At 41.0% G+C, this 16264-nt stretch overlaps 1 protein-coding gene across 4 annotated transcripts in view; it reads left to right on the top strand.

Moving 5' to 3' along the window:
- Nucleotides 1-16264, top strand: part of IBTK (inhibitor of Bruton tyrosine kinase) — a 700505-nt gene that overhangs the window by 377909 nt on the left and 306332 nt on the right. For all 4 annotated transcript variants that reach the window (XM_085611015.1, XM_085611017.1, XM_085611016.1 and 1 more), the window contains 2 exons: nt 8185-8267; nt 8345-8382. In XM_085611015.1, the coding sequence (XP_085467141.1) occupies nt 8185-8267; nt 8345-8382 (121 nt within the window). The remainder of the gene's footprint in view (nt 1-8184; nt 8268-8344; nt 8383-16264) is intronic.

Below are 16264 nucleotides of genomic sequence, written 5' to 3'. Positions count from 1 at the left end.
TGCCAGGCATAATGTTTATAAGGGGAGGTTCTTCCTGTTGAAATACTTGCACTAGAATTGCCTTTCCCGCCCAAAATGCATGCTATCCTTAGTAACCATTCATCTGGTCTTTCCTTGAACATACCTAGTTTATGTCGGCTATGTGTTTCTCTATATTTTGGAAAGCTGTGTTGACTACTGAATTTTAGAGGACCCTGAGCAAACAATGTATGTGCTTCCAGAATCCCCTATTGAGGTCCTATAGCATCCAAACTCCTGAGTGTTTCTATTAAACCCTGGTTAAGAAGTGCAAAACTAATAATGATTGGAAAAAACAGGGTCATGTCAATTCTTCAAAATTAACTTATATGATGCAAAATGTATACTAATTGCAAAATAACAGTATATACATACAAACTGCCAGTTGCCAGATTTAGCTTTTAAACTAAACAAATCATCACGCAAGTTCACACCACCTGACCAAATGAGTATATTCCAGATGGTTCTCAAAGAACCTAAATGCTTCCAGATTTTTCTTCTCCTGATGAAAAGGCCATCATTTGTTCCTACAGAAGTACTCAATGACCCCATGTAGAGCAGTAAGAAACCACCTAACATATTCGTGCATTTTTTTTCTTATCATCCACCTATGGATGCAATTTTGATTAGTCATCTATTTTATATAGATTAATGTATGAACGGTTTGGCAATTCACTTGCTTTAGCTTAAAATACTATTTATAGGTATTTAGTCAGGACCTTTTTAAACTTGAAACAAGCCATCTAAAGTATATTGTATGAAGGGGCTTAACATTTAACCTGAACAGCTGTGAGCTTAGCCATATTTCAGTTGAATACTTAGGCCACACAGTTTCATGCACAGGTTTAGAACAAAAATAGAACCTGGTTGAGGCTATTGTTAAAGCACCATCTTCTAGATGTATTAACATTTTAATCAGTTGCAAACCCTCTGGTTCGCAAAATCAGATGGCTTGCAACCACTAAAAATGATTTTGTATGTACTGATCTCATTTAAGGAGTCTTTACAGTTTTACAGCATTCCAAAATGGAGATTGGACATGTATACCCAATCGCAATATGAAGGGGTATATTGTGGGCGTCTCTTCTAAGTTGTTATTCGGTACCCTATGTAATGGAGGTTTTACACTAGAACTTTGATTGCAAACCATTGGTAAATTACTAATCCCAAAGTTTTGGTGCTAACTGAGTCGCAAAGTAGAAGGGCTTCACTTCAGGTCCCTTCCTCATGGGAACAACAACTTATTGTGAATTGTACTTTCCACTTGGGCACTTTGTCCCCCCCCGAACTTTCCACATCGCTCAATGTGTACTAGATCCCTCCTAGACACTCAGAGGGCAGTGGGACAACAGTGAGAACGAATACAAATACTCATCTGCACTCTGAGGAGCTATGCTCATAAAGTCTTCGGAATCTGATATTGTTGATGAGCCTCAAGATCCACGATTGCTGCTTGCTTCTGTAATGTCCATCTGGTTACTTGAGGGTCTAGGCTGTAGGGCTGCTGCATATAATGCTGCACCCTTAAATTTCTTGGCTTGCCTCTAAGTGGGGATAGAGACAGGGCGCAGAGTGGCAGTCTTATGAGTTTCTTGTCTCCTCTGTCTGGTCTTCATTTTCGGTTGCTCTCATTTATCTGTGGAGGAATAGTGTGTTGCTTGGCCTTGGTGTTCAGCCCAGTCCCCTGCAAACTTCTGACTGAGTACTGAGGAACCAGAAATTCTGATTGGTCACTATTTTTATTTTGGCTGGGAATAACAAAGCGTATTTAACATCCATTTCTCTGAGTTTCAACTTTAATCAGATTTATGACACATAGTGATAAAATACAGTTTGAGAAAGTTGAATGAAGGAAAAGAACTACCACATTAGGAAAAAAGAGTTGTTGGTATAAAGATTGCTGACCCTTTTTCCACATCTTTGTAGGTAGCCAAATTCGCCATCTGCAAGGATCACAAGCCATACTTTAGCTACTTGTGAAAGTGAGAAATAACACTTTCCAAAAGAGAAGAAATCAAATGGTGATATTCAGGCTTCCTTCAAATTCAGACCTGAATTTGCATTGGAGAATAATTGTTTTGGCTTTGGAGACAAGGTGTTTCCTCCTTTTAAGTTAAAAGTTAATTTCTAACGACCGTCAAGAATAAATGGTAATGTTTTGTGACAAATGCAGAATTTGGCAGCCTTTTTTGTGCTGGGTTTAGGCTCGGAGGTAACGGGCGGCTACAATATTGTAGTGTATATACAAGCAGTATTAAAGCAGCAAACTTTGTTGTTCCTGCTGCTAGTCAGGTTTCCTCAAAGGCCTTGCTACAAGTTGTCTAATCACTTAATGGAGCCTCTTTCTGTATTGGCGTTGAAGGAGATGTATGAAATGAAATGAAAAACAGTTTATAAAACACACACATATCTGAAGGCCTCAAGGTGCTCATCCCAAACCCAATCAACAGGACCCAAAACAGCAGCTCCAAAGACCTAATAACATTTTGAGTAATAAGGCAGGTTCTAAAGTTACTCCTGAACATCATGTTTTTTTCTGTTACTATAATATGGCGAGGTAAAGTGTTCCAAAGTTTAGCTGTGGCATAAGAGAGAGACCTGCCACCCCATCTTGCACGTCGAATTCTAGGCACAGCAACTGTCTTACCCATAGCAGAGCGAAGAGCTCGTCTAGGTAAATACCACTGAAATATACATCAGAAGAATTTAGGATCTAGGTTTTGTAAGGCCTTGTGCGCTAGACAGAAGAGCTTGAACATAATCCCCTTTTCTCACTGGCAGCCAGTGCAAATTGGCTCTGAGCAACCAACTGATATTTGGGAATATCAAGAATAAGCCAAGCGGCTGCACTTTGTAGATAGAGCCTGAAGTTTACTGAGAGAGCCTTGGTTAATGAAGGACCTTGCAGTAATCCAGCCGGGAACAAACCAAGGCAAGAACTACCTTTTTGCATAATTCAATTTGGGATGTAAGAAAAGCATCCAGTTGCTGATTTCCCACATACAGTTTCTAAAAGTCATTGCAACGAATGGACACCATCAGTAATGATCTGCGTGTTGGCAGCATACGACAACACACCGAAACAGAAAGACTAGGTCAGCCTGGCGAGAGGTATTATGTACAAATTAAAGTAGGACTTGGAGACAAACCCTGTGGGACACCACAGGGTACGGAAAAAGGTCTGCAAGAAAACTGTCCACACACTACTGTTTGAGTCCTATCTGAGAGAAAAGATCGCAATAATATAAGCATGTCTTCTTTAATCCCAAACTCTGAAAAGCCACGCCCCAGAAATGAGGAGAAACAGTGTAAAATCTGCAGACAGATCTAACATGATGAGTGTTTGAGCCTCACCACCGTCCACAACAGTTATGACACCGTCTATTGCTGCCACCAGCGCCGACTCAGTACAGTGCTTGCTTCTGAACCCTGTTTGAGATGAATCCCAGAGCTCATGCGTATCAATAGGAGTCATTAGTTCCTGATTGAGTTGTTTTTCTAGTATTTTACCGGGCGTAATCATAAAGGATATAGAGTAATCGTTTTTTAGGGCTTTAGGGTCAAGGTTAGGTTTTTTAAATAGGGGGGATAACTATTGTTTCTTTTCACTCCCTTGGCAAACAACCAGACTCTAAAATTAGGTTAAACTTAATAGCTAAGTAGCTGGGCATAGTGTCAGGAACCAATTGTAATACTTTACCATAGCGGGGATCCAGGGGAGATCCCAGACATGTTACTAAGAATAAGGGCCTTAACCCGCAAAATGGAGAGGCAAAAGAAAGTTGAAAGGCCTGACTGGTCCAAATCATTAGATCCGAAGAATTCAAGATAGATGTTACCTATCTTAGTTTGGAAAAACAATTGGCAGGTTACCGCAGAGAATCTGCAAGACATCCAAATTAGCTGGAATGTTGGGGTGAGAGAGCATATTGCCTATTTTAAAGAGCCCCTTCAATGGGTTATGATTATTATTGATTTTAGAGGTACAGTATTTAGATTGTTTTCTAAAAATAGCCCATTTATACTCATGAATTAAGATCCTGTAATTTGCTTTTTCATGAGGATCATAGCCTAACCATCATTTACGTTCTTGCCTTCGATTGTTTTTTTTGTTTCAAAAGCCTAAGTGGTCTGCGAAAACTAGGTAGCTGTGGGTTTATTCCTATGGTTGTTTGCAATTCTTAAAGGTGCAATGCTATCCAGAGTATTGCTGAGCAACTCCTGTGGCGCAGCCTGGTCGACATCCTGTAAAAGTGTGGGAGATCTTGCCCTTAATGCCCTTATTAACTGAGACTTTCGTCCTGGCATGAATCTTATCATTAAGGCATGTGACTCTGCTGTAGTCTGCTATTGCAGGCAGTTTAAACAGAAAACATACTGCCCAATGACCAGACCAACTGAGCGGAAGCACTTCCAACATTGAAGGTGTGGATTATTTGTAAAAATACCATCAAGAGTATGACCTGCTGCACGATTTTGAGTATTCCACAAATCGCAAAAAGTCAAAACTTGCCACGTTAAGCGAGTAAGCAAGACCATATCCCTACTAGAGGGTCCTTCAAGATGCAAATTTAAATCGCTTAGAATCATAAAATTCGGCTTAAGCTAAAGAGGTTCTTAAAGAGTGCCTAGTGACAAAGTAAAGCTTGCCCTTGGACCAGAAGGACCGTAAATAAACAGTCCTGAAAAAGTGAATCATAAATTTTTATATCAAATGGAAAGGCCTGTAAAATGGAGAGGTAAAAGGTACAATAATACGTTGAAAATTATCTTGGAAGACCACCGTAACATCCTTGTTAGATTTATTCAAGCAATTCTGCCTAAAGAGGGAATATCCTTCAGAGACAGGCCCCGCTAAATCAGGACCTGAATATTCCCGGGCCCAAGTTTGTTATAAAATCACAATCTGGATAATGAGACTGAGTAAATTTGTAATTTAATAGTATTTTTCACCAAAGAACCAGCATTGATGAGTAATAAACGGCGTCTTTACCAGAAGGCGCCAGCTTGAGGAAGTCCTCTGTGTTTTCGCATTGGGGAGGCCTCATAAAAGTGTGCCTTTCTGACATTTCTATCCTGGTGTGGAAGCCACATGTTCTACAAGCAAATATACTATACTCTACTCTTATTTCGATTGACTTATACTGCAACTGGCTGGAGACTAAACTGGTTGCTAAAGGAAATATGGAATAGTAATCACATTTTAGGGGATGTTTTAGTGGATAAGTGATAACTTTGGAACATATTTTAGAAAAAATCTTTTTTTGTGTGAAGATACATAGTTAGTAAGACAATTGCTTTGTTGCATCCAGAGGACAGTGGACAAGTAGAACTTACGAACTGTGCCTAAAGAAGGCCATTGACTTGTCCATAAAGTCTAATTTGTGTAGTGTACCTCACTCCAGTCTACTTCAATAGCTTACAGGACTAAACCATTCTCTTTTACTTGATGAACTGCATTGGAGATACTAAGAGGCAAATTAGCTGCTTCTGAGTTGTGTCCTTGGAGGTTGTCCAAGCGGTGTTGTGTGAAGTTCAATAGGAAGCAAAGAGTTGAGTTGATTGAGTAATGTTAGATAAAGATGAGAGATTATTTGATTTGCAAGGGCGGTACGATCAGGGAACAAAGATCTGTGGTCCATTGTGGTCAGTGGTTTCATACGAGATGACAATAAAGGGATATCTAGATTGCCCCATCCCATTAAGGTGGTGAAAGTGTTGTGTTAAGCAGTCATAGTGGAAAATGGCATGGTCTGAATCTTGAATAGAGTTGCATTTTTCAGATTTATTGTTGGGAATTGTGATAGGCAAAGGGTGATAGGTGATGTAAGGTTTTATGATTTCAGTGTGGAGAAGGCAGTTGGTGTCTGAACATGGGGCTAAAACCTAACAGTTCTCAATCCGCTGATGTGGCTCTAGTTTCCTGTGGATATAAAACGCACAGTTTGCCATGCACTAATTTGGTAGAATTGTCTTACTCTTTTTGAATGTAGGTCTATTGGCAGGGAGTAGAAGCATGGGCTGTATGAATGTAGAGGCAAATGGATTTTGGTTTGTAAAGAGCTAAGGTGTTATATGCTGAGCTGTGTGGCTGCTGAAGTGTTTTGAGTAGTAAATGGAATGCGGGTGTATTTGTGGAATGTTTAGTGTGGAAATGTGACTGTTGGACCCAGTGCTGTGGACTGTCCGGTCCTTGCTCTGTTTGTACCTTCTCTTTTTTTGACCTTTGGGGGAATGCACCTATTAAAACATCTTGGAGTACTTGTCTTCTGCATCTACACTGGGGAAACATTACATACCCAAAACAGTGGCCAGGACTGAGAACAGTGGACATTTAAAGTCCCAAAATGGATGTCATACCCTGCAGGGATGAACATAGAATGAGCAAGGCTGCTCACCCCAGAGTAGAATGCACACACAAATAAAAATCTGTCTACTCTTCTACAAATAGGTTTGGGAGTGCAAGCCACCGATGTACTCAAAACCAGCCAGCCAGGCAGTGTGCATGTCTAGCTCATACAATTTAAATGGAGTTAATAGACTGCATCATTTACCAGGTACAGGTCCATAACACCGCAACCTGAAATGTATTCTTAATTCTGTTACATCACACATATCCAGCAATATCCAGCTGTTAAGGAGCCATTTCCCCACCCGCCCTGGATTAGCACCGGGCCTCTGAGTATAGTCCGCTGTTGCCTCATTTTCCAGACATTCTGACAGCTGTATGTGTTACAGAGTGGACAGAGTATAGAGTGCAAACTTTCTGTAGCAGAGAGATTGGGCTGGAAAATGTAAATACATTTGCCCCAATGCACGTCAAGCCATGGATTTTGAGTGGCCTTGTGATACAGTAATAGTTTCAGGTTAACCTTATGTGCTTGCTTTATACTGGATTGCAGCTGCACTTGGGTCTTGACAGTATCGCATTACAACTTATGTGAAACCATTTCTTCTTTGCCTTCCACAGTTTTTTTCTTTTATCATTCTCATATGCTGCTTCTTGCACTTGACACTACAGAAATGGAGCTGGCTACCAAAAAGGAATAAAGTTTGAGATATACAAACAGATCGATCGTAGTTAATGGTTGCAAATTGCAGACCAACACGTTTGCAACTTGTTATCCTGCGAAGCAACATAGGTACTGATAGGTTGCATCACAAAATACCATTCACAGAATGGCCTGCTCAGTGAATATTCAATAGGCAAGTAACTATTTGAGCTGCCCTGTGAATACTAACCAGTGCAGTGCTAGTGGCCTGCAAGGGACAATAGACCCACATCCCTCTATTTGCATGCCCAAAATAGAATCACAATAAAGTTCAGTAATGAGCAAGCATAAATCTACTCGGTTCGTACGTCAAGGGAAACCAGTAAATCAGCAAACAGTCTATCATGGAGACCTTTGCTTTAAAATAAAAAATTCCATTATACTGTTTGATTTGGGATGTGATCGGTATAGAGGCAGAGGAAAATTTCTAGTCATAAATGAAAAAATAGATTGTTATAGAGTCTGTCTTTGTAGAAACCAGCAAAAGGTCTGGCACTCAGGCAAGTCTAAGGAAAGTCTGGCATACATCCCAGAAAAGGCACATTTTATAGTTTCAAAGCACAAAAGAATCTCTAAGACATAAAATAAGGTGGTATCATAGGACTGAACTAATAAAGTTACTTAACACAAACCAATCAATGTTGCAGAAATCATTTTACATAAAATAGGCTCCTTTGGGACCACCCAAATTATTATTAAATAATGATTATCTGCACTTTACAAACAAGGAAAATGACATTGCATGATTAAGCAATAAGTAATTTAAAATGAATAAAAATGCAGTAGGGTCTGCAGGCAGCATCAGCCTTGATTATTGCAACATTACAAGAATGTTTCTAACATAACTTCCCCAGAAAGCACACCGTTTTTTGTATAGTACATAATTCACTGGATTTGCAGCTTGAAAATGGTTTTGCAGATCTGGGTCATGGTCCATAAAGATAAAATGGATGTTCAGTGCTTCCTGATGGAAATGGGAAAATGTGTAGATTTGGTTCAGTATGATCATGAGGACAGTGAAATGAGAAGGTTCTGTAATATTTATGTTTACTGGTAGAAGTGTGTGCAGCATCTAAATAGTAATTAAATTGTGTTTTGCCACTTTTTGCTATAGTGCTTTTCTCTGCGATATCACCCTTAATTCACAAGATGGAAAGGCGTTCCAGTGCCACAAGTGTGTCCTCTGTGCAAGACTTGGTATGTATTTTTTTAATTGGATTTAAAGGGCATGCTGTCTTTGCTCTAATTAACATCTACATTTTGTTTCATTGTAGAATATTTTCACAGCATGCTGAGCAGCACGTGGATTGAGGTAAATAAATTGTCAGGAAACAATGTGGAACCCATGGTGAATGTCCTTGAATTTATCATGAAACTAACAACTATCAGACTAATCTAGAGAAGTAGCTTATTTTATTTTAGCATATATATATATATATATATATATATATATATATATATATATATATATTTTTTTTTAACTGGTACAGACTTTGTTGAGATCAGGTTTGTTTTTGTCCATAGTCTATGAACACTTCACATATTAATTCAGTTAGTATATGGAAAATGTACTTTTGTTGTGGTTTCTCGCATTTTAGAGTAAGTGCTCCTTGTTCGATAAAGCAGCAATTTGTAAGGATTATTTCTTGGAACGTTGATTGATAGATGCAGTACAGTGCCCTTAAACTAAACTATCTTAAAACAACTCTGAGAATTATGCAGCCCTTCTTGAGGCACGTTCCATATTAATATAGTATTTTATGCTTTGAGTATGTGTTTTTAATTATATTTTTTAGGTGTTTTTAATTATAAGTATAGATGTTAGGTGCCAAAAAAACATTGCGTTTGGTGTGTGTGTTGTTGGTTGCATGGCTGAAGTGAGAGTCATGCTGTGGAAATGCGCCTTTTTAGGGGCACACTGGTGCAGGGTTCACCCTTAAGTTTGTCCACGGGTCCTTAGATCAACAAATTAGAGATTGGCATTGAAGCTGGAATTCAAAATAACAAGTTTATTAATCACTCATGAGTGGGACTACATCAATACAAAACCCTCAGGTGCTGTAGGAGGCAGTACATGCAATACAGAGACCATGGGCCTTTTATACACAGTTTGTTGCAGATTAAGCATGTAGACTCGAATAGAAAGTACAAGCATACACAGGAATAACTACTGACAAACATGGGCAGATGAATATCACTTTGTCAGCAGAGTGGGAGGGGAAACAGAACTGCTTACATCAGTAGGAAATGATAGACAGTTTAATTCTCAAAGAGGTGCATTCTAGCAGCTACAGGCCTTTATGAGCACATACATTGCTCTGGCTCAGTATAGAAGGAGCTAAGGTTGATGACTCAAGCAGAATAGAAAAGCAGGCAACAATGAAGTCGGAAGAATCACAAGGCTAACAAAATGGATGCTGCAAACAAGATGGCTTCCGCTCATGCTAACAGCAATTATTTTCAATTTCCACAGACGGCCCTTTTAGCATTAGCTGAAGACATCTCTACGATTTGGAAGGAGCATGGAAGTTATCCTGCACATCTATTCTCATAAATTCATTAATTTCCTGATTCTTTGTTAGGTGGGCATTTACATTCTTGCCATTTTGTTTAGTTGGTATACATGAGGTACAGGTAGAAATACAGAGGGAACAAAGCATCGGGCCACATTGGATACATAGGCAACAGGTGAAAAGAATCGCAAAAAATATACATAGGGCTGACAATATTTTCCAGCCCCATACAGTAAACCTAGACCATAGCCATCCTGTCAAAGTCCATGTCCCTGAATCCTGATGGATTTCAGTGGCTATCTTGTGCATCATAGCAATTGCTTCAAAAACTGAAGTGGCGTGGTCAGGGATATACACACAACTGCTGCTCCCAATAATGCGGCATGCTCCACCACGGTCGGCCAGGATGACATCGAGGACATCTTGTTTTGGAGTGCCACAATTCTTGCAATTTGTAGTTCTTCCGTGATATTTCCAAGTGCCATGGCTGTCTGATTGGTTACAGCCTCTACAACACGTGTTAAGCGCCTTATCTTTCTGCTGTTTAAGGCCGCACCAACAAAGAAGAATAGTCCCAAATTAAAGTCAATATACTGCTGTAGTGCAGTATCAGTTTGATCCACCTCATCGTGATTTATTGTCCTCTTAAATCGGCTCTTAGAAATGTCATTATACAGTTTATAGTCTTTGTGGTAGTATGCAGGTGCCAAGAACACAGGTGGTAGCAAAAAGGACACATAGCAGCTACCTGACCAACCAATAGGTAGATGGTAATAACCTTTATTTCCGCAAATGAAATAGGTGTTATGTGAGGACAAAAAACTGCTATTATTCATTCCAGTAATGTTCATCACTAAGGTACAGTCACTTTTTCCCACATGGATATTGCCAATACTTCTCACACAAAGGTCTGCTCGAGCTCTAGTAACAGCTATAACAGGAGGTCCATTACCCTTGATAGAGTGTTGGGGAAAACATGGTGTGTGGAGGAATTTCCTCGACGATACTCCTCCATTTCCCATACAGTTCCTTTAGCGTGTGGATCTCTTTCCTCATCAGGGTAACAGACTCTATTTAACTGAGCGTTAGGTCTTCCTACATCTAAGTTGGTAATATGACCAATATGAGAAGTCCCATTATGTGAAAACGGCAAAGGAATAAAAGGCGTTCCTCTCTTTTTCTGATGAGCTGGCATCATTCCACACACCCAACAGTTGGTAATGTTCGTAGAATTATGGGTGTGATGCAACATTTGAATGGACGTATTGTTGAGATAGGACATTCTGGGCTTCTGCTCATGATAAGGAACAGTAACATGGTGGTGTTCAATGGGGACAGGAGTAGTATCTGTCAGTAGTTTTTGAGCAGGAGCTACTCCCTCTACAACCTATGTTATTGTAGCGATGATGACAAAAATCAAAGTGAGTCCAATAATAAACATACTCTTTCGATCACAGACTCTTGCAGCAGTTTGTCTCTTTTCCTTAGGCATGTTCATCTCGTGTCAGACGACAAAGCAGATGGTGCCCTAAGGTCCTAGGCAGATGTTGGTTTCTTCACTGAGATTGAGACGAGTAGTCACTAAAAGATTACCCCCTTTGTAACTCAGTCTTTCACTACCCAGGACAGTGGCTCAAACAGTCTTTTGCAGCAACAAAGTGTCTTTCATCCGGGGTCGCAGCTGATATCGAGATGTACCAGGGATCGTGTGGTCCGGGAAGACTTCCTCAGGTCCTTCAGTTGACGTGGGTTCTCTGTATCCAGGATGTCGCGATGATCTGCCAACACAGCTGGGCTCACAAGGTCCTGCAACACCTTCCGACAATGGGTTGCGTGCACCCAGTTCTTCCGGTTGGTCACTTGCACTGCAGTCCTGGTAGCCAGAAAGACTTGCTCCGGTCCGTGCCACCTCGGTGGTAGGGAGCTGGCACTCTGGAAGGACTTCGTTAGGAAAACGTCCCCTGGCCGTAGATTATGGCCCTCGCCCTGCGACCTGTTTGGAAGAGTCTCCCGAACCTGTTGATAAATAGAAGACAAACTGTCAGTCAACTGAGACAAATAGTCATTCATCAATACATAGGGTACATCATGGATAGGGCGTGGCTTAGGAATCCCCCATATATACATTGGCCTTCTAAAAACCACCTCATACGGTGTGAGGCTAGATCGTGTATGTGGTATCAATCTAATAAATAGCAATGCTAATGGCAGTGCATCAGGCCATTTAAAAGATGTGGAAGCTTGTATTTTGGCCAATTTTAATTTGAGGGTAGAGTTATATCGTTCCACTAGCCCTTCTGATTGTGGGTGAAAAGCAGCATGGAACTTCTGCTTAATTCCCAATGCTTTCATGAGGTAATCAACAACTTGCCCAATGAAATGGGGTCTGTTGTCATTCCACAAAATTCGACAAATGCCGAATCGGGTAAAAAACTACTTTAGGAGCACCTTTACTGTAGTAAGAGCTTTATTATCTTTTGTAGTGTATGCCTCCAACCATTAACTAAAGGCACAAACCACTACCAGAACATAATTAAGATTATTACAGCGTTCATGCTGGATATAATCCATTTGCAGGACTTCAAAACGTGCAGTAGGTATGGCAAACCCTCCTGCTGGAGATCGTGTTCCCTTTCCAGGATTATATTGGAGACAAATCAGACAAGACTGGACTATCTTTTTAGCTGTATCTAGATGATCCCAAACTTGCATAAGTTGCTTTGCCATTGAGGATGCTCCAACATCTGCCGGCCCATGTGCCATATAAATCATAGGATGTAAATAGGCTGTTGGTAACTTAAATTTTGTCATTTCTTTATTCCTCCAACAGCCCTCATCATCCAGTATTCCCTCCTTAGACCATTGGTCTAATTCATCTACAGAAGCAGATCGTTGCATATCCAGTACTTCTTGCCTGGCATCATGCCAACGTTTAGCCTGTGATTTAACTACATACATGGGTGTAATACTTCACTGCATTGCAGTCTAACGAGCTGTACAATCTGCAAAGGCATTGCCTTTTCCTATTTTATCAGTCACTTTCTTGTGTGCACTACACTTAACAATTGCCACTTTCTTAGGATATGTCAAGGCAGTAAGGAGATTGTGTACTAATTCCCCATGCACTGTTTGTGTCCCATGTGAAGTAAGAAAGCCTCTTTCCTTCCAGAGTTGCCCAAAATCATGAGCAACTCCAAAAGCATATCGGCTATTGGTGTAGATGTTAACAAGTAGATCTGTACTAAGCTCACATGTCTTGTCAGTGCTATCAACTCGGCTGCTTGAGCTGACTTCTGTGGAATGCGAGCTGTCTCAACTACTGTCTGAAGTGTTGTAATTGCATAAGCAGCAGACGTCGTACCATCAGGCAACTTCAGGCAAGACCCATCAACCCCCAATTCCCCATCGGCGCTAGAAAGAGGTATATCTTGTAGATAAACGTGACCCTTTGTTTGCTCTTTAGTAAGTTATATTCAATCCTGTAACTCTGGTGGCTGAGACTGAGTAGCTGGAACTGGCAATAATGTAGCAGGATTCAGAGTCAAAAATATTTTCAGTGTGATATGAGGGGCCAAAAGTCTCAACTCATAGCCTGTCAAATGGGCACTAGTCAAATGCTGTGTTTTCATTTGATTTAAAAGAGCTTCAACTGAATGGGGTACTAGCACAAGCAATCTATGTGACAAGACTATTCGTCACTATGACGTATGGACACAGCCGTCGCCGCTCGAAAACACCCGGGCAACGCACGAGCCACTGTATCAAGGACAACGGAGAAATATGCACAATGGCGCTGCTTAGCACCGTGTGTCTGTGTTAAAACTGAGAGAGCGCAACCGTCCCTCTCGTGTACATAGAGTGTGAAGGCCTTAGGTCTGGAGTTCCTAATACTGGTTCAGAACAAAGAGCTTGACGTAACTGTTGGAAAGCCTGCTGGCATTCAGTAGTCCATGGGAGAGGCATTGGAGTGTCTTTAGTCAAAAGGGCCAACAAAGGTTTAACAATGTGAGAAAAGCTAGGGATCCACTGCCTACAGGAAGAAGTAAGGCCAATCAGTGCACGAACATCAGGGCACAGGCGTGTCTAAAATAGGTTGAAGCCCACCCCTGTGGAGCTCTACAAAATCTGAATGATCGATTATTCAAAGTGAAGCCGAACAAATAACGTCTGTCAGGATGAATAGGTATTGAGAAGAATGCATCCTTCAAATCGATCACACTAAATGTAGTGGCAGTAGGAGGAACTATAGTAAGAAGTGTCGTGATGTCAGAGACTACCGGGTATTGGGGAACCACTAGTTTGTTGACCTCTCGTAAGTCAATGATGAAACTGTAAATTGTAGTGTCAGCAATCTTTTTTCAAAATAGGAAGAATAGGACTAATACAGGTAATGTAGGGGACTTTTTCCACAACCCCCACCTTGATTAAATCCTGAACAATGTGTATTTAGGTTTTTTCGCCTTCCCGAGATATTTTATATTGGGGCAGTCACGGCAACGAAGCACCTTCCTTCACTTGAATATGTACTGGTGGAATAACCATGTGTCCCACTTCGGTAGCTGATGTAGCCCACAAAGTACTAGGTAACGATGCCAGAGCAACATCCTCTTTAATGAGACAAGACCTCTCAACCATTGGATCATTTAAGATAACACGCACACTTTCTGGGGAACAACGTATTGTAGCACAAAAATGTTTAAGCATATCGATACCCACAATGTTATCCGGCGTGTTAGGGAAAAGCAGGAATGGACATGCTGCAGTGCATTTATCAAGACTAAATACAAGTGGCTGTGACAGTGGGCTAAGTGTAGGTGTCCCATCGAATCCTATCGATGTTATCATTGCATCAGACAGGGGATCTCTAGGAACCACTTTTTGAGACAGAGCACTAAGAGTAGCTCCTGTATCAACTAGAAACCGATCAGTAGAGCCCAAAACATTTGCATCAACATCAGGACCTTTCTGATCTACTGGGACCCAACCTGTTCCTTACCCCATCCTAGGCATTCCTATGCATAATCAGAATTCCTAAGACAATCAACCGAATAGTCTGACATTTGATGTTGATTTTGTCTATCAAAAGTATTAGAAGAATTTGGGTTGTGTTCAACTGCCACAAATCTGGTATAATTATCCATGCCTCCCCTATTTCCTGAGTTCCCTGGGCGGCCTCTCATGCTTCCTCTACCTCGTTGATACTGCTGACCTCGCAAAAGGGGGCACTCAGAACGCCAATGTCCAATCTCTTTACAATAAGCACACTGATCAGAAGACAAAGTTGCTCGATGGAAAGGGGGTACACCAGGGCGATACATTGCACGTCCACCTCGTCCACCACCTCTAAATGAATGACCATAGACTTGAGCCAACATAACTTTGTTTTTTAAATCCATAACCTTTTTATCCTCGTTGCCTTTTGCTTCCAATTCTTGATGTTCATAATACTGGGCCATAGTCAAAAGGGAGACTGGGGAAGACGTAGTCCATGAACTCTCGCTGGCCTTTAGGCGACTAGCTATTTCTGGCAACATGTTGGCGACAAATTTGTCGTCAAACAGATCCTTACCAGTGTCATCTGTCAATGACTGCCCGCTAAAATCATGGAATGTCTCTTCAAATCGCATAAAGAAATCAGAAACTGACTCATCTGCTTTCTGTTTACAAGACACTAATGTAGTCCAATCTATTTTCTTAGGGGGTATAAGAGTTTTCAGTTTAGTCACAATAGCTTTAGGAAGATCTAATATCTCCTGTCGTGGTTTTCTGCGCCGGCTCTCTAGCCGCATCTATTTGTTCTAAATGCACCCAAGTATCACCATAGGCTACATTATCATCTACCTTCCGAATTGATCTCCAGATAGCAGGGGCAAAATAAGTCCAAAAAACATGTCACTATCTGGCAGAGTCATAGTAGAGGAGCAAATAGCTCCTTCCACTTCTTCATAAAAAGCAGCCGGATTTTTCCGTGGGTCAGGCAAAGCAGCTTTAAGAGCCATAACATCTGCTCTATTCCAAGGAGTGTAAACCCAATTATACTCAAAATATCCCTTTGCATCATCTGAATCTTTATCATCATTCGTTCCCGCTCCCTTTGCGACAACATACAGAGGTGCTGCTTCACGCATGGGTTTCATAGTAACTTCAATATCACTAGTATCTTTATCTGTCATCGTAGTTCCCTCTTGTCGCTCCGGGGTCTGAACTGTTCGTTCAGTTGTAGCTTTACCAGCTGCTTTTTTCTCCTCTCGCAGATGGAACGTGTCGGTGCGCAATTTAACCACTCGCCTAATTAGATCAGGCACCTGTAAAGGAAGAAAGGTGCCATCACTTCATTGTTTATAATTAGAATTTATATCAGAGGGCTCTAGATCATCAGAATGTTTTTTAAAACGGAGTATTACTTCCCAAGTAAACGTCTCTACAAAATATAACTGCTCTAAATCTTTCCACTGCTGAACCATTGCTATAAGCTCTGGAACGGAGGCATTCCCACGAGCTGCCTTACGAGCAGCTGATCTAAGAGTGGCGTTGCATTCAGTAGTCAAAGTAGAGCGAGTCTTCCACCCATCTTGCTTATCTTCATCTTTTTCTTCTGAAGACAAATGCTCCTCATCAGAACCCTCATTCTCAGGGGCACCGGGGTATTTATTCAGGGGTGGAGGTCTATCTAACAAGATG

Source organism: Triturus cristatus, chromosome 6 (genome assembly GCF_964204655.1).
Source record: "Triturus cristatus chromosome 6, aTriCri1.1, whole genome shotgun sequence".
NCBI classification, from domain to species: Eukaryota; Metazoa; Chordata; class Amphibia; order Caudata; family Salamandridae; genus Triturus; species Triturus cristatus.
Note: the sequence above shows the minus strand (reverse complement) of the source record. Positions and strands in the feature narration are given on the sequence as shown.